A 27,240-nucleotide genomic window follows, 5' to 3' on the forward strand; every position below is an offset into this window, starting at 1 on the left:
GCCACATTTACTTTGTTTGGCGTGGAATACGCTCCGGAGAGGAGAGGCAGACTTAAAAGGTGCACTGTTCTCGTCTCACAAGTGCACAAAATTCAAGCCCGTGTCGAGGTGGAACACCGACTGTGGTTCCGGACGCGACGGCAAAGCGGAGGCGCCAAGACGAGCGCGGGGAGTTGGGGGAGGAGACCCCGTCCATTCTCTCCCCTCCGCTGGCGAAGCCCCAGATGTGTTTTGTTCAGCAGTCGGAGGTGATCCTTTGCAGTTGTTTAGTCAGAAACCAAACAAAACACCCGTAAGCCGCCTTACCTAGAGCCCTGCCAGGGATACTCCTCGTAGAAAAGTCGCTCTTCCCATTACGGCTTCTTCTCATTCATGATTTTATGGCTTGGGATTTTCATGGCTTGGGAGGTCTCAACCGCTTCTCCGGGACACTGTAGAGGCTCAAAGAGCGTTTCGATTTTTCACACTCTCTCCAACTAGGAAAGGAGAGAAAGCACCGCCCCGCGACCTGCAACTTCATTTTGTGACCATTTGGAGAAATCTCTGCCAATGATTTATGCTCAGCTTCATCATTAAGAAGGGAGTCTATCTTTCAGAAAGATGGAGTGTCTTTCTTTATTACCCTCTTCACCAGGGTAAACCAGACCACAGCCATTATTATTATAATGTAATTTGCTTCTCTTCTTTAAAGATGTTTTATACCCAAGGTGGAGAGAATCCCTGCCTTTCCTTTCTGAGAACCTTGGCTTTACTGAGTCACGTCCACGGACGAGGCTCCTGAAGTGAGTGCAAGGAAGCTTCTGGGTCTCCTCGCAGATGGGGATTGACGACACATGTCATACACCAAGCACGGAGCCTAGCTTAAGAACAGGAGTGGGGGGATCCCTGGGTGGCGCAGCGGTTTAGTGCCTGCCTTTGGCCCAGGGCGCAATCCTGGAGACCCGGGATCGAATCCCACATCGGGCTCCCCGGTGCATGGAGCCTGCTTCTCCCTCTGCCTATGTCTCTGCCTCTCTCTCTTTCTCTCTCTGTGTGACTATCATAAATAAATAAAAATTTAAAAAAAATAAAAAAAGAACAGGAGTGGGGAGAACATGTGGCTGAGCAGACACATCCTCCAAAGTGTGCACACCGTCATAGTATCTCACGTCAGACTCGAACCCATGCCACATCCTCCCGATTCGGGAAGAGCTAAATCCCCCATCTCTGTTCCATTTCACACCCTTACCAGAGTCTTCCCAGCTCTTTGGGAAAACAGCATCACATCTGGGCCTGACACACCAGCCTAAAATGCTGTTCCCTTTGCTAGCTGTGTGGGCTCAGGGGTGCTCTCCCTGGGAGGACTCCCTGAGCACCGGGGAAGACAGGTCCATACCTGTTTACCTTGGGAGTTTGCTGGATCGATGGCAGAGTGCACAGCAGGAAAATCACATCCAAGAGATAGCTGGAGGGAAAATACAGACTCATTGAGAATGAGCTCTAAGAAATTTTAGCTGCCTGTGGATAATTCAGGCATGGGCGTACACGTGCGTACATATGTGTACATGTGCTATAGAAGTCAGGTAGAGAGACAGGCACGTTCCTCTGTGTGCACGGACACACATACTCCAGCTGCCAACCTTAAATTGTTAAATACACTTTGAATAGTGGGATATCTAACCAAACGGAATAAAATCTTAATAATGCATTATGTTAATTAGATAGTAGAAATGAACAAATTACAATTTATACTATTAGGTAGTAAGCAATCCTTTGGGTTTTTAAAAGATTTTTATTTGTTTATTTGACAGAGAGAGAGGGTCAAGCAGGGGGAGGGGCAGGCAGAGGGATAGGGAGAAGCAGGCTCCCCACTGAGCAGGGAGCCCAATGTAGGACTCAGTCCTAGGTAGGACCCTGAGATCACGACCTGAGCTGAGGGCAGATGCTTATCCCACTGAGCCACCCGGGTGCCCCAGCAATCCATTGTTTTACATCAAACAAATCTGACATGAGATGATTCAATTTACGAATTCTGACCTAAAAATCAAGTTTATCTTAAGTGTCCTCTAAAATTTTTTTGGGTTTAGCCATTATTAAATGTGTGCATCGTTAGCTTTAGAAATAGTACATATCCTGGGTGCCTGGCTAGCTCAGTCGGCAGAGCGTGCGACTCTTGATCTTGGGATCATGAGATGAAGCTCCACATTGAGCACAGAGTTCACTTTTTAAAAATTAGCTCAAAAAATAGCACATAGCCTTTTACCCAGCACTTCTGTTTCCAAAACTTTGTCACCAGTAAGTAATGACAAATGCAGGCAAAGATTTAGCAACAAGTGAGTTCTTTATAGCACTATTTACAGTGGAGAAAAATTGGAAACCACCTAAAGGTCCATCAAAAAAAAAACTCCAGAAAGATGTTCTTAACGTTGAGTGGTATGCAGCCGCTCAATATGTTGGTGTTAGAGAACACCTGGTGGCATTGAGAAGTGACAGTGTGTCATTAGGCTAAAAGCACAGATTCCAAAGCAATATGTGCTGGCTTCTTTTTTTTTTTTGTGCATGTATGTGTACAGGTGTGCTTTTAAAAACAGGCTAGAAGAATAGATCCCATGATGTTGATAAAACGTAAGTACAGATGATCACAACATAGCTTATCAATTCTTATATTGTTCTTATGCCCCTTCTGAATTTCTTTAACTTGTAGAGAGAAGAGGGGTTAAGCATCAATTTAAGAACAAATGCCCCTTCCTGCCCCCCACCCTAGTTAGGGACTTTGTTGCATAGCAACGGAGATACTCTTAATGTGAAAAGTGCATCTCTAAGGCATGAAGCGTGGTGTGGATGTGGTTTCCTGGCGAGGAATCATGAGCTGTGTCTCATGGTGTTGATTAAGCCCTGACCCATGGCTCATAAGCAGATTATTTCCCATTCTTCCGTCTTCACAGCAAGCAGACACGACAAAGCACGTTAACCACTTCCATTCTCCGGCGGGGGTGGTGGGTCTGTGTTCACTCACGAATGATCCAGAACTTACTTCCGTCCTCGTTTCTGGTAGAGTCACCTCATCCCGTAGGTCTTAACGCAGAGCACGAAACATTCTCCGTCAGTTGTGCTTTCTTCCTGAAGAGGAGTGGCTGCTTCGAGTGGTCTTCATCCTGCATCTGCTGAAAAGGGTTGAATTTTGCCCTGACATTACTAGCGGATGTGGAAATGTCTCCCAGGTGCTTACACCTTGCATTTGTCTTTCTTCCCGTATGCCCAGTCCCGGCTGACGAGCCAGAGTGAGGCCATGGCTTTGCAGTCGATACGAAACATCCGCGGGAATTCCCACTGCGTGGACTGCGACACCCAGAGTAAGTGTGGGCTGGGAGGGGGGCCAGAGGGAGGTTGGGCCCTCCTCACGGGAGATGGGATGCTCTGAGAGGCCCACGCTGCAGTGGACCCATTTCTGACATTCAGCACGTAAGATGTATTATGTGACGTGATGACTTTTAATTCCAAAATCATATGTTCTAGATTTTGGCATCCAGTGGTCTTGGTCTTTATCTTTTCTTTCCTTTTCTTTTTTTCTCTCTGTGTGTGTGTTAGAAATTCATCATAGGATAAAGTATATGGTGGAATCTGGTAGACTTCGTAATTACTGCTTCCTGCCTTGAAGTAACCGAGTTTTACTTCATGCTTCCCACTGTCCAATACGTAATACTCTGCTCCGAGAAAGTCATTTTGTTGTTATCCTTGAGGCTAAAGACAGACTTTAATTTTCTACATCCCAGCCCTTCGCACAGTGCTGGATGCATTCAGTAAACTCTTCCCAGTTATATTTTTTGTTGTTGTTGTTGTTGTTAAAAAACAGACCCGGGGCACCCAGGTGGTTCAGTCAGTTAAGCGCCTGCATTTGGCTCAGGTCATGATCTCAGGGTCCTGGGATCGAGCCCCACATCCAGTTCCCTGCAGCAAAGAGTCTGCTTCTCCCTCTCCCTCTCCCTCGGCCTCCTTGCCACTTGTGTGTGCTCTCTCTCTCGTCTCAGGCAGACTTTGTGCAGAAGTTGGTGTTTACAGGGGGCTGTGGAAGCCGGCGAGATCTGAACAGGTGACTGAGGGAGTCATGCAGTCAGGGGAGCAGCAAGACATGCAGCTCAGTGGCTGAGGTTTGTACATTTATGGAAAGAGTACCTGCTGCTCAGGTTGGAGGCTGGTTGGGGCCAAAAGAGGTGAGGGCACTGTGTGGCAGGAGGTGAGGGTGCTAAGTGGAGAACATGAAAGCCTTGATCTGCATCTGTAAACAGTGGGAGCTCCTTGGAGATTCAGAGCAGGCGTCGGAAGGGTTTTGCGCTGTGCTTGGGGAGATTGTCCTGGCCCCACCACCTCCTGAGGAGTGGAGGGAGGGGGCGGCCACTGAGAAGGATGGTCAAGCAAACAGTAAGAGGCAAGCACTAACTCAGGATGTCAGATTAAGGGGAACGGGAGCCTCCTCTGAGCGAGCCCGGTGCTGCGGGGCAGGAATGGGAGAGGTTGGAGGCCAGGGTCTGTGGCCTCCAAGTGAGAGAAGGGGGTCTCTTCCTTAAGTGTCTTCTTTTGTTTGAATATTTTAATTTTACTTTTAAAATGTGTCTTGAAATGAAGTTAGTATTAAGTGTGCGTTTTTATCAAAAAGTTGTTAAGGGAGAGTTTTTATAGCCGTTCGAGCCTCCATCAGAAGTGCCTAAGGTCGTTCTCACCACACAGCTCGAGTCCCATAGAGGCCCGATTCCGGGGCTCACGGGCTTCGTGGTACGTGGGTCACTTTCGGGCAGGAGTCCTTCCTGGGAGCAGGGGGGTCGTGGGACCCCCAAAGTGGGGGTCAGGTAGTGGGGAGGGGAGGCCCCTGAGTAGTTGTGCAGGGACGGAGGGTGCGGGGAGAGGCCGAGAGTGGATTATGGAGGAGAAAGAGGTCTCGAGCTCCCAGTCCTTAAACATCAGGGCTCTTAGTTCTCGTGACTGAGAGTGTGGGTGCTGAGGTGGGCCCCTGACAGGGAGGAAGTGGAGGGTCTGAAGGGTCGCTTTAGATATCCCGGGTCACAGAAATCGCAGGCGGAGCTCCCTGCCCCCCTGCTGTATTTTTTCGGAGAACCAGGAGAACATCGGGGGACAGAGATCAAAGACACAAGGAGGTGACACATTGGCAAAGGTTTTTTTTTTTTAATCAAAATACCCAATTTTGGTGAAAATGCTGGGCAGTGTACCACCCACACGCTGGCAGCGAACTGTAAAACCTCCCCAGGGCAGTTTGGCAACGTACATGAAAAGCCCCAGACAAATGGGTGCCCCATACTCCTGCTCATGCTCCGGGATCCAGGGCCATGGGGGCGAGCAAAGGGGCGCAAAGCTGTAGCGTCAGAGGTGTTCATCACGACGCTGTTTACAGAGCAGAAAATTTAAAAGTAGTTATATATATTTTTTTTAAAAAATATTATATTGAGATGGAGAAATCTTACAATGCTCTGGAAATGAGAAGGTATTTAGGCAGTGAGTCAAGGAGACCTACTGAATCATTGTAGGGATTTAGGTGGAAAAGATCCGTGAGGATGCATTCCAGAAACGTTGACCCCACGCATCCCTGCAAGTGGTAGGATCTTTGGTGATGGGGGTCGTCTGATTGTTTTATAGTGAGCACTTGTGTCTGAGGAAATTGGCCTGTATCTTGGCGTGTGCAAGTACGCGTAATGGCCAGACACTAAACGTAAGGAAGGGCTCTTGTTTCTGGGTGTTGAAGAGGAAACGCGGCCAAGAAGAGGCTGCAGCTTTCTGCCGGGCCCCGGAGAGCCTGACTCCTCCTCCAGGGACCTGGCCCTGCCTGCACCTTCCCGGGGAGCCCACAGGACGCCCTTGCAGCCCCCGATGTCACAGCTTGGGAGGTCCCCCCTCATGCTTCCAGGGGCTTCTGGCAGGAGGGGGTGGCCCTGCCAGGCCACCAGTGTAGGGGAGGCTTCCTTGGACGCCAGTGGGATCGGGGCTTCCGTACTCTGCTGCTGAAGCCCTAACACAGGAAAGGACACCCTGCCCTCCACGCGGGTCCTGGGCACCAGGCCTGGGGCCTCCGGCTGGTGTACAGCCTCGGCGGGTTTTTGTTATTCTTACTGATTGAAGGGCTTTCTTTTTTTACTTTTTTTTTTTTTTTTTTTTTTTTTTTTTTTGAGAAAAGAGAAATTGAGAATAAGAACATGACTTTTCTGGGTCCCGGGTAGCTTTGTGTGTTCTCCGCTGCAGCCTGATCGTGCCGTGGCTCTGCTCCTTTCGCTTCCAAGACGTTATCAAACCGCAACCCAGAGGGTAGGGCCCGCCTCCGCCCGAGCCAGGCGCCTTCGGGACAGGGGGCCACGCGCGCCCGCGGGCCTCTCCGGGAGCCCCTCGCACAGCACGGCCCGCCGGACCCCAGGAGCGCGGACCAGAGGCCAGCGTGCTCCCGCCCCCGCCCCGGCCACGGGCTGCTCGGGGAGGTCTCCGCCTTCCACAGTTCCCTCAGCTGTCTGAAGGCAGAGCCCGAGGGGCCCAGTCCCCGGGGTCCCTTCTCGTTGCACGGAGCTTCGGCAGAGGCCCCCCGAGGCCCCGCCAGCCTGGCCCCAGAGACGGGCGGCCCCGACGAGGACCGTCCACGCGGACAGCGCTTGGCTGTGGCCCGACGGAGGGAGGCAGGATCAAACCGAGGGGAGCGGCTGTGCCCTCCGCTGTGACGGCGCAGCCCCGAAGCCGGGACAGAGCACGCGCCCCTGTCCTCCACGTGCTGTCGGGGACAAAGGTGGCAAGAGGGAAGGCGCCCATAGGAATTGGCTAATAAATGCTGCGTTCCAACACGAAGAATTATTTTTAATAGGAAGTGCTTACGTATGTGTCAAGTGAACAGAAGCCAGAAGACGTCTTTTGTGTAGTGCATTCCTTCCATGAAAATACGCACAGATAAAAAATACCAGCTGTCCACGATCGGAGTGGGTGGTAGTTCCAAAGATTTGCTTTCTTCGTTCTTTGTACTCTACACACGTCTTTTGTTTTGTTTTGTTTTTTTCTTTTTTTTTTTTTTTTTAATAATTACACACATCTTTAAATGAGCCTGTTCCTTTCCTGGTTATAAAGGGATCTCAGGAGAGGATGGAGGGGGACTTAGGGGCGTGGGCCCGTCCATCGGCCTTTGTCCCTGTGAGAGTGAGGCCATTTGCTCCACAGTCCTGGGCTCCAGGGGCCACAGCCGCCTCTCTCGGCCCTTCCGACTGGCTTGTGAACGTTGTCCCCCCAGTTTAGTTGTGTCCCCCTGGGGCAGAGGGGATGGGGCTTGGGGATTTCCGTGACACACGGGGTTTGGAGCTGTAGGAACTCTGCTCCACCCACCCCTCATTCTTCCTGAGAATGTGCCAGAATGCCAGGAGCCGCCTGTCTGCACACCTGGGAGACCCCAGAACGGTTTTCCAGAATGGGCTCTGAGGTTCCTTAGCTCGGGGGAGCCGTCTGTGGAGGGAGCCGCTGATGCAGTCAGTTTGGAAACCCACAGCCTCCATCCCTCGAGGAGCTGCAGCCCCAGGACGTCTGTGCTTCTGGGAAATCTGCCGTAAAGATAAAGCGTGGCCAGGCCCCTCGGACAGTGGAAGTCTGTTGAGGGCACCTGTTGCCAGCCCTCCGGCAGGAGAGTCAGGAAAGTCCCCCGTCAGGAGCCCTTGAGAAGCCAACACCTTGGAGCCCTGGCGCGGACAGACTCACGGAGGCAGTGCGGCCTTCCCACCGCTCCGGGGCCCCCTCATCCACGAGGCCCTCCTGCCCCCCGGGCCGGAGCTGACCCCGCCCTCCCGGCTGGTCCCCTTGCCCTGGATGGAAATCACCCTAGCTGATCTCCCCCCGCCGTGCTGTGTGAACGCTGTAAGCGCCTTCTCTCCCGTTATCCTGCCAGATGTCTGGGAGCGTGTCTTACCCTTGTGCCTCCAGACCTGCCCCAGGAAGGGGCTCCCCTCCCACCCTAGTCTCTGGGTGTCCCAGCAGAACCTGTCATAGGAGCACATTCAGCCTCTCACTCCTGTTGCCTTTTCCTACTGGTATAAAAAGAGACTGCAGATTCTGTAACTATCAGCCTGACATTGTTGGATCTTTGCCCACATGTCACCTCGGAGAAGCCTTCCCTGACCACCACGGGGTCTAAATCACACACACGGATAAGATCTGTGTCCCTCTTGTGCTCCATAGCGGGGTTTTCCCAGAGCACACATTTACCCAACATGCAGTGTGTTGTTCTAGGTTGGTCACTGGTGGTCTACCCCATGGAATCGAAGCCCGACACTTAACCCCCAGGACAGCCCCACGGGGTTGGGCATCATTGGCCTCGTTTCTTACTCGATGCCTGGAGAACAGAAGACACTTGCAAGGGGCAGGCAGGCAGGAGGCTTGTGTGGACAGGCAGTGGGGGTCACTGCACTGGAATGGACATGGGAGACCATTCAGGGCTTTAAGGCCATGCTGGCCCCACCTGTCGGCCTGAGGAGGCAGCCCAGGGCCTGCCCCGATGCATCCTGGTGGGTGCAGGGTGTGTGACCCCGCAGTGTTGCTCGCAGTGCTTAGATGCTGCTGCCACCTGCTCAGAAATTGTTCTCATCTACTGGAGCAGAGGCAAGGCCGTCCCTCCTGGGCCCCAGCAGCAGGACACTCAGAGGCCATGTCCCTGCAGCCACTGGTCTTACTGAGGTGATGGCAGGTCCCAGCAATACTTCACTTCCCTCCACCTTCAGTGTTTCTAATTTTCACAGAGATCTGCGTGTAGTCATTGAAACGTGTCCTGTATGTCCTCCTTCAGGGGACACCACACCAACGGTCTCCGAAGCTCCTGGGGCAGCAGGTGGGGTGGCAGTGCGCTGGGTTCCCAATCGGGGGTCAGGACCGTTGGGGTCCTTTGCCTGTAGGATAGCCCAGAGAATGGCTGCAGAGGTGGGCATTGGCACCCGGAAGGGGGACCTTCCCACGTTGAGGCAAGTGGCTCATGGCGACAGTGGGGACAGTGTGTAAAAGCATTCACCAGTGGCTCTCAGCAGTGGGTGGAGGTGGGCACGTGAACCTCCTGGCTCCTAGTCCATGTCCCACACCTAGCTGCCCCAGCCGGCCCCTAGGACGGGACGGGTCCTCCGCTCTAGCTCGGCCATTCCTTCAGTCCTTCCTCCTCCTCTGCCTGAGGCAGGCTCTGAGGTGACGCCATGAACGAGGTCGGGGCCCCTGGCACTGCCCTTCTGCAGGGAGGGTTTTGGGAAGTGAGGCCCATGTCTGTGAGGGGCTCCTAGGAGCAGCTGGAAGGCTGCTGTGAGGCCACTGGGAGGGGGACAGTCCCTAGGAGGCCAGGTGCGTCCCGAGGCCTGCAGGAAGAGAAGCCCGGCAGAGGGACGTACGTGGTGCAGGGGTGTCAGGGAACTGAAGTGCTCCTGAGAGAGAGACTGGCTCGCTTCTGATCCTGCTGGTCAGGACTGCAGCCCAGATTTGGATGGCAGAGTGGCAGCCACGGAGGGGTTTTGAGTTAAGGTGTGACACAGTCAGGCTCACCGAGGAGACCGTGGACTGTGGGACATTAGAAGGTGTGTGGCCGTGGACGGAAGGCTGCTGCTTCCAGCTGGTGACAGGGGCAGGGGGGAGCGGTGGGGACAATAAGGGAATGAACATCGAGAAACTGAAGTACTTGGTGATTGGCTTGGGGAGGGGGGGCAGGGGGTGATGGAAGGATCAGGATCCCGGCTTGAATACCTGGGTGAATCAGTCCCCAAGTTCCTGGCCTGAATGTGCTGCGATGGAGCTGTGCCTGGCACAAGATGACGTTCACAGAGGGAAATGGTAACAGGGAGGTACCTGCAAGATTTCCAAATGCAGACGTACAGTGGTCGTTACACGTGCTGCTCAGAGAGAGGAGCATATCTGTGTTCGCTCGAAGCAGGCGGTGTCTGTGGATAGTTGTTAGCAGTTGGGTCCTAATGGGATCTGTGGGTTGGGTAGAGTTTGCTTGGAAGAGAGTATGGAATCGAAAGAGATGACCCCGCAGGGCCCTCTGAGGTTAGGGGTTCAGGAGAAAAAGTTGGGAAGGAAATCAAGTTGGGGGAGCCAGACAAGTGCTAGAAAAATCCAGGGAGGGTATTGACCAAAAAGGCATCTAAAGGCAGTGTTGTAAGATGGTATCTCTGGAGGTCGAGTAAAATGACGGCTAAACACGTTGGTCCTTCGGATTTTGCCTGACTTGATGACTCTGGCTACCCTGTCCTGTGGAAACGTGGGGGTAGAGGCCACGTTGGGATTGGGAGCTGCAGACTCAGAGGTGGCCAGTGTAGAAATTGGGTTAGGAAGAGGCGCATGTTCCGCAAACTGTTTACCACCCCACCCTCTCTGATCCTCCCCCCAAGGCTGAGGCCCAGCCTCCATGCAGCCTGTCCTCCTGCACCTGCTATGGGTGACCTCTTCGTTCCCACACGGCCTGTGCATTTATTCTCTTGACTATACCCTTCAGCATTTACTCTGCATTTCCTCATTCTATTTATTTTTATTGTTGTTCTGATTTGGGACACACGTTTCCTCTTCCCGACCAGGACTTGTCTGAGTCACAGACCTCTCTTCTCCTGTATCCCCCCCATGGTATCCATCCCACCTTCCAGAGTATCAGATACGAAAGAAATGGCTGGCTGGTTTCTGATGAATTCTGATGACAAGGTCATTTCTGGGTTTTTTTGTTGACTCTTCACATGTACCTGGAGTAAATATTGATTATCCCTGGGATGATTTAAGCCTTACTTTCTTCTATCAGTGGTGAAAGCCATTGGCTGTCAAGGTGAGCTCCGTCTTCACAGATCAGCTGTAGGTTCTGGCATGAAGCCAACCGTGGGCCTGAGTTCTCCGTCTTCCAGCGCTGCCGGCCGCTTGCACACAGGGAATGATCCAGCTCAAGGGTTCCAGTTGTGTTCTCTAAGCTCATCTGTTGTCCTTGGTGCACGATCACAGCCTAAAGCATCGCCATTCATTGTGCAAGTCAGGGTTGATCCAGCTAGGCCATAACCTAACCGGTAGACCCTGCCCACCATCTTGCCAGCAGCAATAGAGCACTCCAGAGGTTGCCCTTAAAAAGATCACCAGAAACCATGTCTTCATCAGAGCACGCTTGCCTTCGTGCTTGAAATTTGCAAACACGTCCCTCGTGTGACTAATGAAAACTCGGATGTGCCTATGGTTGTGGAGATGGCTTGGTTACCAGGGACGTCGTAGCTTTGGAAATCCTCTCCAGCACTCCCTGTCTTTCCCTCTGTCAGCAGCCACCATGGTCACATAGGATCGCACACGGCTCTTTTCCACGTGCATCTGTGCTCTCGAGGACGCTGCTGTTGAAGTATTAGGAAGTGCGTCTCTCTGTCCGAACCAGTGCCTGCACCTGTTTATCGTGCAGGAAAGTCTTCGGCTTTGGAGCCATATTTTTAAAAGGTGCCCCTAGCATGTCAAACCTTTCAAGATGCCTGACACAGTATAGAGTACTGGCCGGGGAACGTTTTCAGGCCCCCTGATTCTAGGGAGGGACCGCCCGACGTGAAGTCTAGTAACTAACTGGCCTTCTGGTTCCAGAGATCCTGAGGGCAACTGGAATGAGTGATGATGGTCTGACCGCATGTGGCACCCTGTCCCTCTTCCCACAGATCCTAACTGGGCCAGTTTGAACTTGGGAGCCCTCATGTGCATCGAGTGCTCAGGGATCCACCGGAACCTTGGCACGCACCTTTCTCGAGTCCGGTCGCTGGACCTCGACGACTGGCCCATCGAGCTTATCAAGGTGATGTCATCCATTGGGAATGAGCTGGCCAACAGCGTCTGGGAAGAGAGCAGCCAGGGGCGGACGAAACCCTCGCTGGACTCCACAAGGTAGGGGCGCGGGAAGGTGGCTCTGGGGCATTCTGTCAGCGGGTCGGCAACTGGAAGTGACCCCAGTGACAGCCTCCCCCGGAACTGCCCAGGCGACCTATAGGAATTGTCTGTATTTCAAATTGGTTTTCAGCAGACATGGATGATTCAGGCTCCTTAATTTTTTATGTTTGTTTTTACACCTTGGGGATTCCTCTCCCCCTCTTAGAAATGTATTAGGCTTCCAACCTGATGAATATATCACTTTAATTAATACATTTCTAATAGGAGTAAGCTGTGCTATTAACACTAATTATGAATTTTTGTTTCTTTTAATATTGTTATTCTTGTATCTTTGATGTGCATCTACTCAGTAGGTTTCCCTCCCCACCCCCCACGTACCCACAATAAGCGAGTTTGCAGTAACAAAATATATTTTATTTTCTAAAATATATTTCTAACACATTTAATCAGCCAACTAACAGCGTAACGTATGGTGACTCCCTCATTAATGTTAATTGTTACCCAGTGTAAAAAACGCATTTATTTTGAGCCCATTTATTTTCTCATTTTTCATTTACAGCTATTATAAACCGTTTTTGAGTATACATACATATTTAATGTACCTAAGAGGTGATAAAATGGCATGTCTTCTGAGAAAACCTTCACAGAGGCAGAGTGGGCCACCCCGTCCTGGTGGCCGCCCCCCAGGAGGAGGGGGCTGGGGGCTCACTATCCACTTCTGCTTCTTGGGTGTGTGAAGAGGTGAAGGGAGAAGAGAGGGTCCCCTGTCCTTAGCACTTTTTAAATTCCTCGGGCTTGTTTTGCTGGTGATGAGAGCGTGAGAGTCCGCATGGCGGTCTGCAGTGGGGCCCCACGCGAGGAGTAAGAAATCGGTCTCTGCGCTAAGCCACAACCCTGTACGAAGTGTCGGTGGACTTTGTTTCATTAACACTGAAAAATGAATTTGTGGTGCCACCTTCGGTTCACTTTAGAGAATGAAGCTGGCGTGTTCTAATCTGCTCTTCGTGTACAGCGTCCTATGGGGAGGGGGTGAGGGAGCAAGAGGCGCCCAGAGCAGGTTTGTCTGGCATCGTCTCCGTTTGCTGGCAAGCTCTTCGTGCATGAGCTCCACTACGCGGTACCCATGTGGGCAACTTTCTTACAAAGTGAAGAAATGATACACTCCTTTAAATCTTTTATCTGGATCTGTTTAACACCAGCATAGAAATTAGCAGACCATCAGCTAGGAGCATTCTTTCAAGACAAATCTGCGTATTAATATCTATTTTTTCATAGTTTCCTTGGAGGACATTTAGGTCTAACGATGAAATATGATGGGAATTGGATCGCGCTTAATGTAGGAGTGCAGAGAACATCAAAATAAGTTAGGAAAAAATTAATCATGCATTTTACTGTTTATGTGTAAAAGGAGCATATATATTATTTTTTGTATCCTGAATTGGGAAAGTTTGTTTTTCTGTCATAATCAGCCACTGTTTAGGGTGTTTCGATAACAAAGATATGGGTTGATATTTTTAATTGGTAAATATTTTATATGAATTTCATCTTCATTCGTGAGGGTTGTGTGTGTGTTTCACCCTGCGTATTCAGTGTAAGCCCCCGAGTGTGTAACTTTCGCTTCTCTCCAGCATTATACACGTCACATCTTTATATTTTAGAGACATTTCAGAGTCTTCCTTTCTCACAAGTGGAGGGACCGCAGCAAAATCCCAGCTCTTCTTGGGTCACATTCACTGTCCTCCAGAGCTGCGCTGAGTTGCGGCCCTCTCCAAGGCTGTGGTGACAACGATGCTGTGTCATAGCGTTTCCACAGAAGATGAACACCTTTGAGGATTGAATGCTTCTTTGTGCCTTTCGTCATTCTCTCGGGGAGCTTCGTTTTTAATTAATATTCAACAAATATTCACTAAGCACTTTATTGTAGAAAAGAAGTGATAAATGGTGATTATCGCCCTACAGTAATTGGTGAATGTTCTCAGGGCCATAGCTGAGGGCGCCAGGACTCTGGAGAACTCACTGCACGGTGGGCGTTCTTACAGCCACTGTAGGGAAGTGTCACTGGAAAAACAGCATCTGAGCTGTACTTTAAAATGTGGGGTGGGGGCCCCCGGGTGGCTCAGTCGGTTAAGCGCCTGCCTTCGTCTCAGGTCATGATCCCAGGGTCCTGGGATGGAGCCCCGAATCGGGTTCCCTGCTCAGCGAGGAGCCTGCTTCTCCCTTTGCCTCTCCTTTAGCCTTTGCCCCAGCTTGTGCACATGCACATGCTCTCTCTCTCTTGCTCTTGGTCACTCACTCTCTCAAATAAAATCTTTTAAAAAAAAATTAAAAATAAAATGTGGAGCAATTTCCAGGCCTAGGGACATGGGTAGTAAGTTGCGGGGGGTGGCATGGCCTAGGCAAAGTCCAGGCCCCTGGGGAAGTATAGAAACTGGGAAGTCACCAGCTGTGGGGCTGGACCTCTAGGTAAATGAGGAGGGGTAGGGGACAATAAGGCCAAAGCAGAGCAAAGGCCTGGACAAGCCTTTGAGCCTGCAGCATATTATAACAGCAATCCTAGGGTGGGCAGAGGTGTGGGTTCCTATGTTCATGTGTGACCCCCCTGTTCCCAGGACAGCTAAAGGCAGCCAGCGGCATTGTTGGAAGGGATGGAGATGAGGCAGGGAGGCTGGTTGGAGGGCCATGGTCCTGGTAGATCCTGTGAAAACTATAGATCCACTGTCAAAAATATAAAGAAACATGTCAGCATAATAGTGCAACGATAATTCAGACACCCACCATCTTCACTAGCTCATGCAGTCTCCTCAAACAGAAATCAGAAACTCAGAGTTGGAGCTAGAATTTCCATGTGGAATTCAGGCTGCCACAGGAGAATGGATACGCAGCCTGGATCCTGCCTCTCCGAAACAAGGAAAGACGCCCCCTCCCGCCACTGCCTCCCATCCCTCTGCAGAACCTGTGATTGTTAGTACAAGCAGCTGGAGGGGTCTTTTAATGTGGCCCTAAGGTAATACTAAAAAGAAATATTTTAATAAATTTTTATTCCTATCCAAGGAAGGGCCAAGTGCAATATATCCAGTCTAATTCTTTGGAAAAGGGCCCAGCTGTTTTCCCGAGAAGCTCAGTCCATTCCATCTTGTTCAGAAGATTCATTCTGACAGTGGAATATAATTAGAGATGTGCCGTTCCTCCCCCAAACACACAAGCACGCACGCGCACATGTACGGACACACACATATTTAGGACCACGGGGAAGTGGAACAGAGCAGATCTTTCTCCAAAGAAATAGCCAGTCCCCTGAAACCACCTCATATTGGTGTCACCCAGGCCCACGGGTGAGTTAGGAAAACAGGCGCCTTTGACCAGCTGGCTGCCCTTCTGCTTGTTGTCCCTGCACCCCTGATTAGGGTAGCTTCGGACGGCTCATAATTGGTTCCAGTGATTCTCAGCTGCCCTGAGAACTGCCGTTCAAACTTGAGCAGCATTGTGATCAATCGAAGCTGACGGCAGTGAAGCAGTATTGACTTCCCATTCCTAAACCGGGGAATCATTAGTCAAGAAAAGCATCTTTTAATTACTCCCAGGAAGAAAAAAAAAAAAATCTTTTTGGATGGATTCTGCAACAACTGCCATTTTTTTTTCCCTGTACATTCGATATTAAATTTATTGTCACAGGAGGGGAGAGGATGCCCTTCGTCCCCCCTCAGTAATGGAGGTTTAATTCAGAGAGGGGAGCATGGTAGAGGAATATCGATGCTACAACAATTAACTACATCTGGGGTGGAATCAGAATTCCCCTCTCTAATTGCTATTGATACCATTTAAGCACACACTTAAAATATCGATTTTTAAATGGGGATGCTGAAGCAGGAGAGCTGTGGTAACAGTGGATGGGATTTACTAGATTTTAGGGGCTGACACAGGGGCTGTAGGCTGTCTGCAGGGCGAGGACTTGGTGACACATAGCACATGAGTGTGCGGATCGCAGCGTGTTGCGTGCAGTTGGACACGGGGCCTGGAGCAACCAGGCAGGGCCCCGGCTCCAGTGCTAGGACACAGGGTGCAGCAGTAGGGCGAAGTCACGGAGCTCTTTGGCGACCCTTTCAAGTCAAGGAATAGTAGGCTTAGAGGCTGAGACAGCAAAACTGTGTCTCTTGAGTGAAGGAAGGAAGGAACAAGTGAATGGGGGGGAAATGGGAACGGGGCCACGTGGAACTACTGCGCCCCCTACTCTTGCTGCCCCAGGGCCTTGGTATTGCTTGTGTGTTTGTGGATGAAATTGGGGCTCTCATGTTTGTGGCACACAGCAAAGCTGCCTGGGCAGACCTCAGCCCCTCGGCGGTGTTTAGGGGGCTACTCTGTGTCACTGTGGTGCACCCTTCTTCTCCATTCCTGTCCCTGTTTCACTTTGGGAGCCTCTCAGATTGCGGTGACCGTGATTTTCTACCAGGGCTGAGCAGAGCCCCCTGGTACATGCTTCTCCTGGCAAAAGCCAGATTCTGCTCGGCTGCCTAGATTGTCCTCCTGTCTCCCACCTTGGGGTCTCTTTGGGGGGCATCTGGCCCGCAACGGTCCTCAGGGACCCCTTGCGGCTGCGTTTCAGGGCAGGTAGCCTATTTACACGGTGGTCTGGAAAACCAGCCGATTTGGTCTCAGAAATCAAAGGAGCCTGGACGTGTGTTTTCAATTCTGTCAAAGAGCCCTTGGGAGAAGCTCTAAGCCCAACTGAAATCCCCCTTCCTTCTGATCCCACTTGGAAGGGAGCCGAGTCGCTGATTTAGGATACACTCTTCTGCCTCTTTGAGCATTCTTTTTCTTTCTGTCATTGTCACCTGCATGTCTAAACTCCCCTCTTGTCTTTAACCTATAAAAAGATGCCACCTTCGGGAGGAAGATTTGGGGCCGGACGTCAGAAATCTGCGTGGGAGAGACTGGCCGCGGACTTCCAGATGGAGCAAGTCTGCCCAGTGACACGAGTTCCGGTCCTTTTTGATTTGGGATCGCCACTTTCATCTTATTTATGCACATGGAGATATTGATAAAGGGGAAATGTATCCAAACTGAAAATAATTGGATCCCTACCGTTAACTCTGAGATATTAAAAGCAGTACCACTTGGCCACGTCTTTGTCTCGTTAGGTTTGATCATAAGATCACAATATAGTAATCTCAGGCTCAAATTTCTGGCATAAAGATGCACTGTTCCAAATGTGGCCTCAGGGAACACGAGTACCCACACAGCCCCAGGATTATCTCATCTTATTATTTTTCAACAGTTCTTGGCCCGCTGAGGTCAGTGTTTTGTCTCTTTTGAGTGTTCCTCTATGCTTGACACCTTTTCCTATTTTCTTTCTTTAAAAAAAAAAAAAAATGGGCAGGGGGAGGAATGGGGGGGGGGAAGGACTTTGCAGTGATGACCAGAACCCATCTGCAGTTGGGTGGCATCTGCTCCCCACATGTCACTTCCCTCATTAACAAGCAATTGAATTAATTAAATGCTACTCAGAACACGCATAACAAGCTACCGGCAGTGTCCAAATTAGCACTGATAATCAAGGATGATTTCCTTTATTATCCTGCTAAGTGGTGTGCAGACTCTGATCTCCCTGTCTGCCCTCATCTATTTACATACCCCCAGCTTCTGCCTTTGGAAGCGGAGGTTATCTTACCTAGTTAATTTGCCACGATCACCAAGCATGGCCGATTGATGCCCTGCCCCCGCCGCCGTCGCCGCGCGCGGCCCCCTCCCCGCCTGCCCTCCCCCACCCCCAGCCTTTGTATCTCAAGCTCACTGATAAATTAAAGGCCACCCCTGTGGTCTCTCAAGTGAGTAATAGAGGCAGAAATTTCATTTTGCAACTGGCTGATTTAATGATCCAAAGGGTAATTAATGGCCTGATTATCTTAATGTTAAATATGTCCGGCAGCAATTACTGTGACCTCCCGCTTGTCAAGGTCCGGGCTGTGCTCTTCTTTCAATTAAGTTCTCTGGGGCTTAATGGTATGAATAAACTCCTCTGATTCTATCATCCCGGACAGACGCAGAGGGTTCAGGGAGCTGGGGGCTCGTTTGGAGTTTTAATCAGCCTGTCTCCTACTCCGGCGATCAGAGTTAACAATTATAACAAGGACAGCTTAACTTTCTTCTTGCCCGTGCAGAGCACACACCCGCCCCCCGACCCCCCGCCCATGCACTTTTTTGTTGTTTTGTTTTATTTATTTTCTCGTATTTATTTCAGTGCTCTGAGGGAGAATCCTGGTTGTGGAGGAAGGCTGCTGTGCTGCGTGAGGCTCGTCTCTTCCAATATAAATTATCATGTGAGCGCTGTGGTTTTGCTGTTTGACAGGCTTAATTAATTGGCAGGAGCCCCCGAAAATGACAGTGCCACTAATTGCAACTCAGAGTGAATTTCTGTCATCGTGGTGTGTCTGTCAGCGGGCATGCCCCGGCCCCAGCCGGCAGAGCGGCCCGCCCTCCCCGTCCAGGCGGGGACAGTATCCTGAGCCAGTGGGGACAGAGGCAGGCTCGGACGAGCTGTGGGTTGACAGGCACGCCATCTGCGTGCAGGACTCTGACGTTCAGTGCCAGTAAAGTTTATATGGTCGTGGCTCTGCAAACCCAACAGCTGCTTGGGGACTTCGGATTTTACTTAAGATATTTTTGTGACTCCTCCGAGCAGGCCAGCTTGGAATCAGACTCGAGATCCGTAACTCACTTAGCACCCCTCTGTAGCTGGCTGGTCCTCATTAGCACATTACTAAATATGCTGGAGTTTACCGGAGCTCTTCCCGGATCAGAAATATTCCACCATAAATATTAGGCCAATTAGGAAAATGTACAAATGAGAAGTGCATTAACACTGCCTCAAAAATAATACCTATAGATTACAGTTGACAACAGATACAGCAGTTCATCCAGTAAACCGAGGTCGGGGAGCTTGGCGGGAATTTATGCTCAGCTGTAGTGGTCTCCGATTAAGCTCTTGTTAAGACTCGCTCCAATTGTAAGAAAGGCGAATTTAAGAAGATTTTCTCCTTTTGGTAAAGTAAAACGGGATCTGCTTTTTACAAGAGAACTGTACCTTCCACTTGGCTTTGAACCAGATGGACAATGTAATGTTCTTGGTGTATTGTGGCCGCCTGCTGCACATGAACCCCGGTATTCATTTGATCCTGCAGGAAACCAAATGTGTCCTGGGAGCCAGTGTTGCTACCAGGGAGCTGTCTTGAGTTGAAAATCCCTATCGTTTACTCTCTGAAATGTAGCAATGGAGACAATTAAGGAGTTTTTTATTTCTAAGAATTTTTATTACCAGTAGTAGATGAAAATGCAAGCCAGTGGCCAGCACCAACAGTCTCTGGGTGTTCTGGGCACACCTGGGCCTCTGTCCATTTGTGAGCATATATAATGTCATGCTAAGATTAACCTTTTGGAGCTTGAATTCTGTATCATGGAAGACATTCTAAACAATGGGCCTATGAATTCTTTCTAAAACAACTGCCTCAGTTTAGATTCCTACAATGATAGAGCATCTTCCAAAGGGTCTTTAAAGTGTTGTTTTGATTCTTTTGCACCAGAAACTTTCTTTGTCCTAGGGAACCTTTCTGCTTCATGATGCTATGTGCGTTTCCTTAGCACAGAGCCTATGACTCAGGATGATCCCCGTTTTCCAAGCAAGAATGTGGAGTTAAAGTCGTTGCATCATTTGTCCAGGGTCACACACAGGACTGTGGGACAGATCATGTGAATTCAAGATCTGCCCCTGGAACCTACTCTTGACCCTTCTGCTGCCCCTGTCCTTGCTCTGCTCAGCCTCATGGGGGCCAGATCCCAGCGGTCCCTTGTGGCCTGTAGAGATACCAGCATCCCTTTCCTCCCCAGGGCCTCAGCTCACACTCTTGTTAGCATGGTGTCTGTGTGTGTGTGTGTGTGTGTGTGTGTGTGTGTATACACACACATATCACTAGTGTAAAATTATATGACCACAAAGCCACCATATCTCTCACCCATGAAATTCAGTGGCCTCACTCATAGTAACTTAGGTATGATAAAGTATCATTTGTTTTAGTTTGCATTTATGTGGCAGACCTGATCTTTTAAGTCATGCAGTCATGATTCCATAGTCTTAATTCTCTGCAGTTGGTACTAATCCTGAGAGCCCTAAGTATATGGATCAGCCACCACAGATGTGTGGTTCGAGCCCCAACATTTCATTTAACTACATCCTCCTGCTTGAGCCTCCCTCTGTCCATATCCCTGACCCAACATTGTCTGTTGAAAATGTTCAGTTTATATTTCCAAATAGTTTCACAATCACATTCTTATCTGCATGATGAAATGCACAGGCAGGCCAGAAGATTTCTAGTTAGGATTCCATGACCAGCATTTAAGGAAATTTTTTTATTTAAAACAAAAAACAAGGCATGTTCTCCTTTCTAAGATGAAACTAGCTATTATTCCCACCCACTTGATCGTGTAGATTTAATGCTAAAAGAAAACAATATTTACAAAGTCTGTTGGGCTCCTTTTTTCTTTTAAGATTCATTTATTTACTTGAGGGGGCGTAGAGGTAGAAGGTGAGAGAGCAGACTCTCCATTGAGCACAGAGCCCAACCTGAGCCTAAATCAAAAGCTGGACATTCAACTGACTCTGCCACCCAGGTCCCCCTCCGGGGTTCCTTTTTATCCAGAAGATACACAATCAGCTTTGAATCACAGAGTCATGTTGGCTGACAGTGGGAGAGATGAGTGGCCCGTGCCCACTTGGGTTCTGGCAAGGGTCTGCTGATAGAGAAGATGTGGTTTTGTTTATTTTGCTTTATATATCTGTAAAGCGATTTATTGCAGCATCAGCATCACCTAGAGGTGCATATTTTCAGGCCGTACCCCACACCTAACCAATCAGCATCCCTGGGGTGGGGCCCAGTGATGTGCCTTAACCCTTTGGTGATTCTTATGCACATTAAAATTTGAGAAGCACTGGTCTATACCAAGCAGCATAAGCAAGTGTCTACAACCCTTCCTGGAGTCTGCTCCCTGTCTTAGCCCAAGTCCCTAGACTTCCTCATTTCTTGAGATACAGATGTCTGTCCTCTTTGTTTACCTTTGTTTACCTCTTTGCCTGGTATATCCAGTATGCCAACCCAGCAGGTGCTACCACCCACAGAGGACATCTCTGTGTCTGGCCCCAGTACAAGTAGGTTGTATGTTATGATCAAATGTCATTGTTTCCAGGAATGCAAGGTTGGTTCAACACAAAAAAAAAATCAATCCATGTAAAACGCGACATTGGGCAGCCCTGGTGGCTCAGCAGTTTAGCGCTGCCTTCAGCCTGGAGCGTGATCCTGGGGACCCAGGATCGAGTCCCGTGTCAGGCTCCCTGCATGGAGCCTGCTTCTCCCTCTGCCTGTATCTCTGCCTCTCTCTCTCTCTCTCTCTCTCTTTCTCTCTCTCTCTCTCTGTCTCATGAATAAATAAAATCTTAAAAAAAAAAACCTACATCAACAGAATAAAGGACAAAAAGTAAGCAATCATTTCAAGAAATGCAGAAAGTAAATCTGACAAAATTCAGTACCCTTTCATGATACAAAAATTCTCAGGAAACTGGGAATAAAAGGATACTCAGCCTGCCTCTGTGAAAAGCCCACAGCTAACATCTGCTGATTGATAATGTATGGAAGGCTCTCCCTCTAAGATCAAGAGTAAAGCAAAGATGTCTGCTGTCACCACTTCTACAACTTTGTACTGGAAGTTCAAGCCAGGGAATTAGGCCGGAAAAAGAAACCAAAGTCATCCAGATTAGAAAGGAAGAAGTATCTCTCTTGGCAGATGACATGATCCTGTATATCAAAAATCTACAGGAATCCACGATGAGCTACTAGAGCTAATAAATGAGTTCAGAAAGATTGAAGGTTATGGAATCAACACACAAAACTCAGTTGTGTTTCTGTATACTCACAATGAACAATCCAAAATAAAACTAAGAACAAAATTACATTTAGTATAGCATCAAAAAGAAAATATACTTAGGAATAACCTGTGTACTGACAGTTACAAAACATCATTGAAAGAGATTAGAGAAGACCTAAATAAATGACAACACATCCCATGTTCATGGTCTAGAAGGCTTAATATGGTTAAGATATCAGTACTCCTCAAATGATGCATAGATTCAACGCAAAATCTCTCTCTCAAAATCTTAGCTGTCATTGTGTGTGTGTGTGTGTGTGTGTGTGTGTGTGTGTGTGTGTGTTTAATGGACATGGACAAGCTGATCTTACAGCATATATGGAAATGTAAGAGGACCCCCCCACCCCAGACAGGCAAAACAATCTTGAAAAAGAGTAACAAAGTCGGAGGACCCACAAACAAAACTTATTACAAAACTTATTACAGAAGTTTAATAATCTAAGGCTGTGTGATATTGGCATAAGAGAGATATATAGATCAACAGAACAGAGTTGAGAGTTCTGTAATAACCCATAGATCTATGGTCAATTGATTTTCATCAGTAATTCCAAGATAATTCTACAGGGCAGTGGGGAGGCAGGTCTTTTCAACAGGTGATACAGGGACAACTGGATATCCACATACAAAAGAATAAAGTTGGATCCCTATCTATATATGCCATAAACAAAGATTAGCTCCAAATGAAGCAAATACTTAAGTATAAAAACTGAAACTTAATAAACTTTTAGAAGAAAACCTCGATAAGTGTTTGCAACCTTCAATTTGGCAATGGTTTCCTAGATACAACTAGAGAACAAGCAACAGAAGGAAAAATGGGTTAGACTTTGCAGAAATTAAAATTTTCAGTGCTTCAAAGAATAATACCAAGTAAGTGAAAAGACAACACAAAGAATGGATGATGATGTCTAAAAGCATATTTAATAAGGATCTAACATCCAGATCATGTAAATAATGTTCACAACTGAATAATAAGACAACCCAGGTTTTAAATGTGCCAAGACTCTGAAGAGACATTTTTCTAAGCAAGATGTGCAAATAGCCAGCAAATACATAAAAAGATGCCAAGCATCATTACTTACTAGGGGAATGGAAATCAAACCCATATTGAGAGACTACAGCCACGAGGATGGCTATAATCAAGAAGACAGACATTGGTGGGTGTTGGCAAAGATGTGGAAGTTAGAACACTCATGCACTGTTGGTGGGATAGCAAATGACAAGTGTGCCTTGGAAAACAGCCTGGCAGGTTCTCAAAAAGTTAAACATAGAGTTACCACGTGATCAAGCAGTTCTTCTAGGTATATTCCTAAGAGAAATGAGAACACATATCCATACAAAAATTTGCACATGCATGTTCATAGAAGCACAATTTCATAATGGCCAAAAAGAGAAAACACCAAAGGTCCATCAACTGATGAACCAATAGACAAAATAGGGTCTACCCATACAGTGGAACGTTATTCATACATCAAGGAATAAAGTACCATATATGCTACAACTTGAGTGAACCTTGAATACATCACGCTAAGTGAAAGGAGCCAGACACAAGAGGCCACACACTTTGAATTCTGTTTATACAGGACGACCAGAATAGGCCAATCCACGAAGACAGAGTAGATTAGTGCTTGCTGGGGGCCGGGTGAAGCAGGGCAGTGAGGCATAGGGAGTGGTTTGGGGGAAGGCGTACTGAAAATGACCTGGATTTTCATGGTGTGGATGGCTGTACAACTTTGAAATATCCTAAAATCCACTGGATTGTACACAATGAAAGCATGAATTTAAAGGCATACAAGTTATGCCAATTAAAAAAAGATGAGGAATTTCAAAGGAGAAAGATGGGGCAGGACATACCACAAAGAACATTCTGGGCAAAGGTACAGAGGCATGTGTAGGGGGGAAAGGATGGCCTGGCAAGCACATCTGCTCCTAGTTTGTCATAGGGTGACTGTGAAGGAGTTTATTCAGTGTAACGCTTTGAGCAGTGGTTCCACGTGAGCCAGAACTCCTTGCACTTGGGAGGATAGACCAAAGGAGAGCGAGACCAGGTAGAAAGTGGTGCCTCATGTCCAGGTGAATGATCAAGTCTGAATCAGTGATCATCCCTGCCGGGGCCCTCAGGGAACCTGTGCAAGGCCAGACACAGCCCAGCCATTGTGTCATGGAATCCCCATGACACACCAACATCATTCTCCTTTGTGACAGACGAGGGAACTGGCCTGAGTGCAGGAGCCAGAATCCAACCCAGAGGTGTCCCATCATGTGTACTCTCACCCAGACTGAATGTGGAGCCTGGGACCGACGGGCATCCGCAGTCCGAGGACTAGTGTTCTTCCCTGGGCCATTGGACAAAGGCCAAGGCCATCAACGGACCAGCAGAACAAACACGGTAACTTGAGTCACAAGACCCTGGTGGCTCAATCTCACATTAGCAAAGGTAAAAGCTGCACAAGAAGCTGAGAAGGGGTCACGCAGCCTGTCCAACATGGCCACGGCCCAGCTGTGCCTGTCCTGTCATGGCTTTGGAGCAGGATCTCTGGGCTTCAGGGGCATGCCCTCCAAAACCAGCAGACAGAACAAGCCTCCCCCACTGTAGAGTCCTGATTTCTCTGAAAAACTGGTTGTGGTCCCAGAGAGTAGGAACAGCAGGGGCAGTGCCATTAAAGCTTCAAATAATTAAATGTCATTTATAACCCCTACAAAATTTCATCAACTTGGGGTCCAGAAGACGAACATCACCTGGAGTACACATCACTCGATCTTATGGACTCACATAAAAAGCATCTCTAATGTGCATGATCTAATACAAATGACCCTGGAGGACAAATACATAATTGTGATGACTTACCGGTGACTTTCTCCTCAAGGACCCCTCCAAGTGCTTCCCTGTATGTTTTCACATGGATCCTCACAATCTGCATGAGCTTGGGAGATACCAGTCTAAAAATCAGAGAAGAGGACACCCCTCCCCACCCATATCCCCCAGCAGGCAAAATGACTCGCCTATAATCTAACCCAGACTTGAAGCAGGAGTAGCTCATGGAGTTAACCATCAAGGGGCCCCTAAGAAAAGTCGACTGCATGGCTTGTAAGCGTGGAATTCTGTGGACAAATGACCACAGCCTTGTGCCATGCCTTCCCACTGCTCCAGTGGTTTTTCAGGCCAGGAGATATTTGGAACAGACCGTCGGGGCCTGTAATACTAAAGCCCAAACAGGAAGAATCGCTCTGCCCAGAGTGACTGCGGGTAGCACTCCTACAGAGGAACATGGTAGAGCCAACAACAAAGTAAACCCATGCTACTCAGACGGAGCTGACTCAGCCCTTCCCCACAGACCGCCTGCACCCTCTCACAGACTCCAGCAGAGACCCCTAGGAAGCCAGCACTTTACCCGGGAGATTTCTTCCTGGGGTATGCAGCAGATCAACTCAGATGAATATGTTTTCATTCTAGAATACCAAACTGTACCTTTCTAAATGCATTAAGTCAGGATAACCATATACTCCATAGCGTTCCAGAGGAAACACAGTAGATGCTCAGTAAATATTTACAAGACTATATTACCTATTAATTATCTTTCCCAAAAAACTAAAGTTAGGTCTATGACACATAGCAGTAAAAAGGAAGTGGAAGTTGTGGGTCAAAGGCCCCAGGGAGTATCAGTCCAATGGAATATTCCATATGCAATATAGAGTGAATGCCAATAATTGGAGAATGTGATGGGCATTGTTGTGTGCCCTTGCAGCTTACAGCTGTGTAGAATGCAAACTTGTTTAAAACCTCAGAAGACAGTTTAGAAGAGTGTAAGGTATAGGGTATCTGAAGACTTGGGTAGGAAGCAGTGTTTCTGGGACCGTGGGAGGCAAATATGGGATCCAGATCCCATCCAGGGGGCTCTAATCTAGTGGGGACAGTGGACTCCACATGGCTACAGTAACACAAGACTGAAGAGGACAGTACTACAGCATGGATACAGTAACAGTAAAACTGCTTAAATGCATAAGAAAAAGCAGATTTTGCATCAGGAAAAAAGGTGTGGCTATTACATCATTTTCTGTCACAGGTAACCATATAGTTCCCAAAAAATTACCTGTGATTTAAAAGTTCTCGTTTCCCTTATTACAGTGTTGTCTAAATCAGTTTTTTTTTTTAAGATTTTATTTATTTATTCATGAGAGACACAGAGGCAGAGACACAGGTACAGGGCGAAGTAGGCTCCATGGCGGGAGCCCAACGCGGGACTCGATCCCGGGTCTCCAGGATCACACCCCGGGCTGAAGGGGGCGCTGAACCGCTGAACCGCTGAACCACCTGGGCTGTCCTCAGTTTTGTTTTCTAACGACCATGTTTCATCTTGACAAAGCATGTATGAGCTTTTTTTTTTTTTTTTCCAATCCACTTGGATCGACCCTGTGTTCCAAAGTGCAACAAGAGCCAGTGGCTGTACCACGTAGTGAGACGGCATGTGAGGATGACTTCACCGGCCGTCCTGGTAGAGGTGACAGCTCCCCCCATATAAAGTTAGGATGCCTCTTCCTAGACTCAGTTGTGACAAAGCAGAGCACCCTTTCCAGGTGAAGTCAATGCTGACAGGATACGAGTCTCTGCTGCCAGCAAAGCAATGGTAAGGGATTGAAATGTAATCGTGGCCGGAATGTTCTGTGAAGTCATAAAATGTCCTACAGTTGGAAGAAGAAAATCCCTCCTGTTGGGCCCACATGTTTGGTGATGACCATCAATGTACAGTGGTTCATGAAGGCCACTGCTTCTTGCTTCGTACGTGGTCACTGGGCTTATATGAGGTCTTACAGAGGCCGGAAGTGCTCTGAACATCCTACAATACGCAGGAGAGGCCTCTCCACAAAGCATTATTGGCCCCAAATGTCAGCAGTGCCAAGGCCACCAGGCCCTGAGGAGGGAATAGAAGTGGGCAGCCTGTAGAAGGCTGTTTGGAAAGAAGCATGCACTTCGCTGGCCCTCAGAGTCTGGGACAGTCACTGCCTCACAGGCTTCTGGGGCCCCGGGGCTGCCCTCCCATCCTGATGGGTTCCTGCCAGGACATGTGAACAAGATTAGGACCGGCACTGGGCTCAGCAGGAGAGGAACGGATCAGGTGCCTTCGAACACCCTTCCAGCCCAATCTATCTACCTGCTTTGCTGTAGTCTCTGGTCTCTGGCTTGGTTGAAGGGTGGAGGTCACCTCCTGCTTTTCCCCTGGGTAAGTCTAGGCCACCTGATCATCGCTCTGGCCCCGTCTCCCGAGATGCTGGGCAGTTTGATGGCCTTGAGTGGGTAGGACTCGGGAACTATCAGCCCCTCCCAGCAGACCTGCAGCTCTGGGACGGGCACAGGGCACATCCTTGATCTGCCCTGCAGGGTGTGAGGGGTGGCCGAGCAGGGCCAGGAGGGTG

General features: G+C 48.9%; 1 protein-coding gene across 7 annotated transcripts in view; it reads left to right on the forward strand.

The window, feature by feature from the left end:
• The window catches only part of AGAP1 (ArfGAP with GTPase domain, ankyrin repeat and PH domain 1), a 529,451-nt gene that overhangs the window by 451,177 nt on the left and 51,034 nt on the right, over positions 1–27,240 (forward strand). For all 7 annotated transcript variants that reach the window (XM_077869329.1, XM_077869332.1, XM_077869330.1 and 4 more), the window contains 2 exons: positions 3,242–3,332; positions 11,640–11,862. In XM_077869329.1, the coding sequence (XP_077725455.1) occupies positions 3,242–3,332; positions 11,640–11,862 (314 nt within the window). The remainder of the gene's footprint in view (positions 1–3,241; positions 3,333–11,639; positions 11,863–27,240) is intronic.

This window comes from Canis aureus, chromosome 24 (genome assembly GCF_053574225.1).
Source record: "Canis aureus isolate CA01 chromosome 24, VMU_Caureus_v.1.0, whole genome shotgun sequence".
NCBI classification, from domain to species: Eukaryota; Metazoa; Chordata; class Mammalia; order Carnivora; family Canidae; genus Canis; species Canis aureus.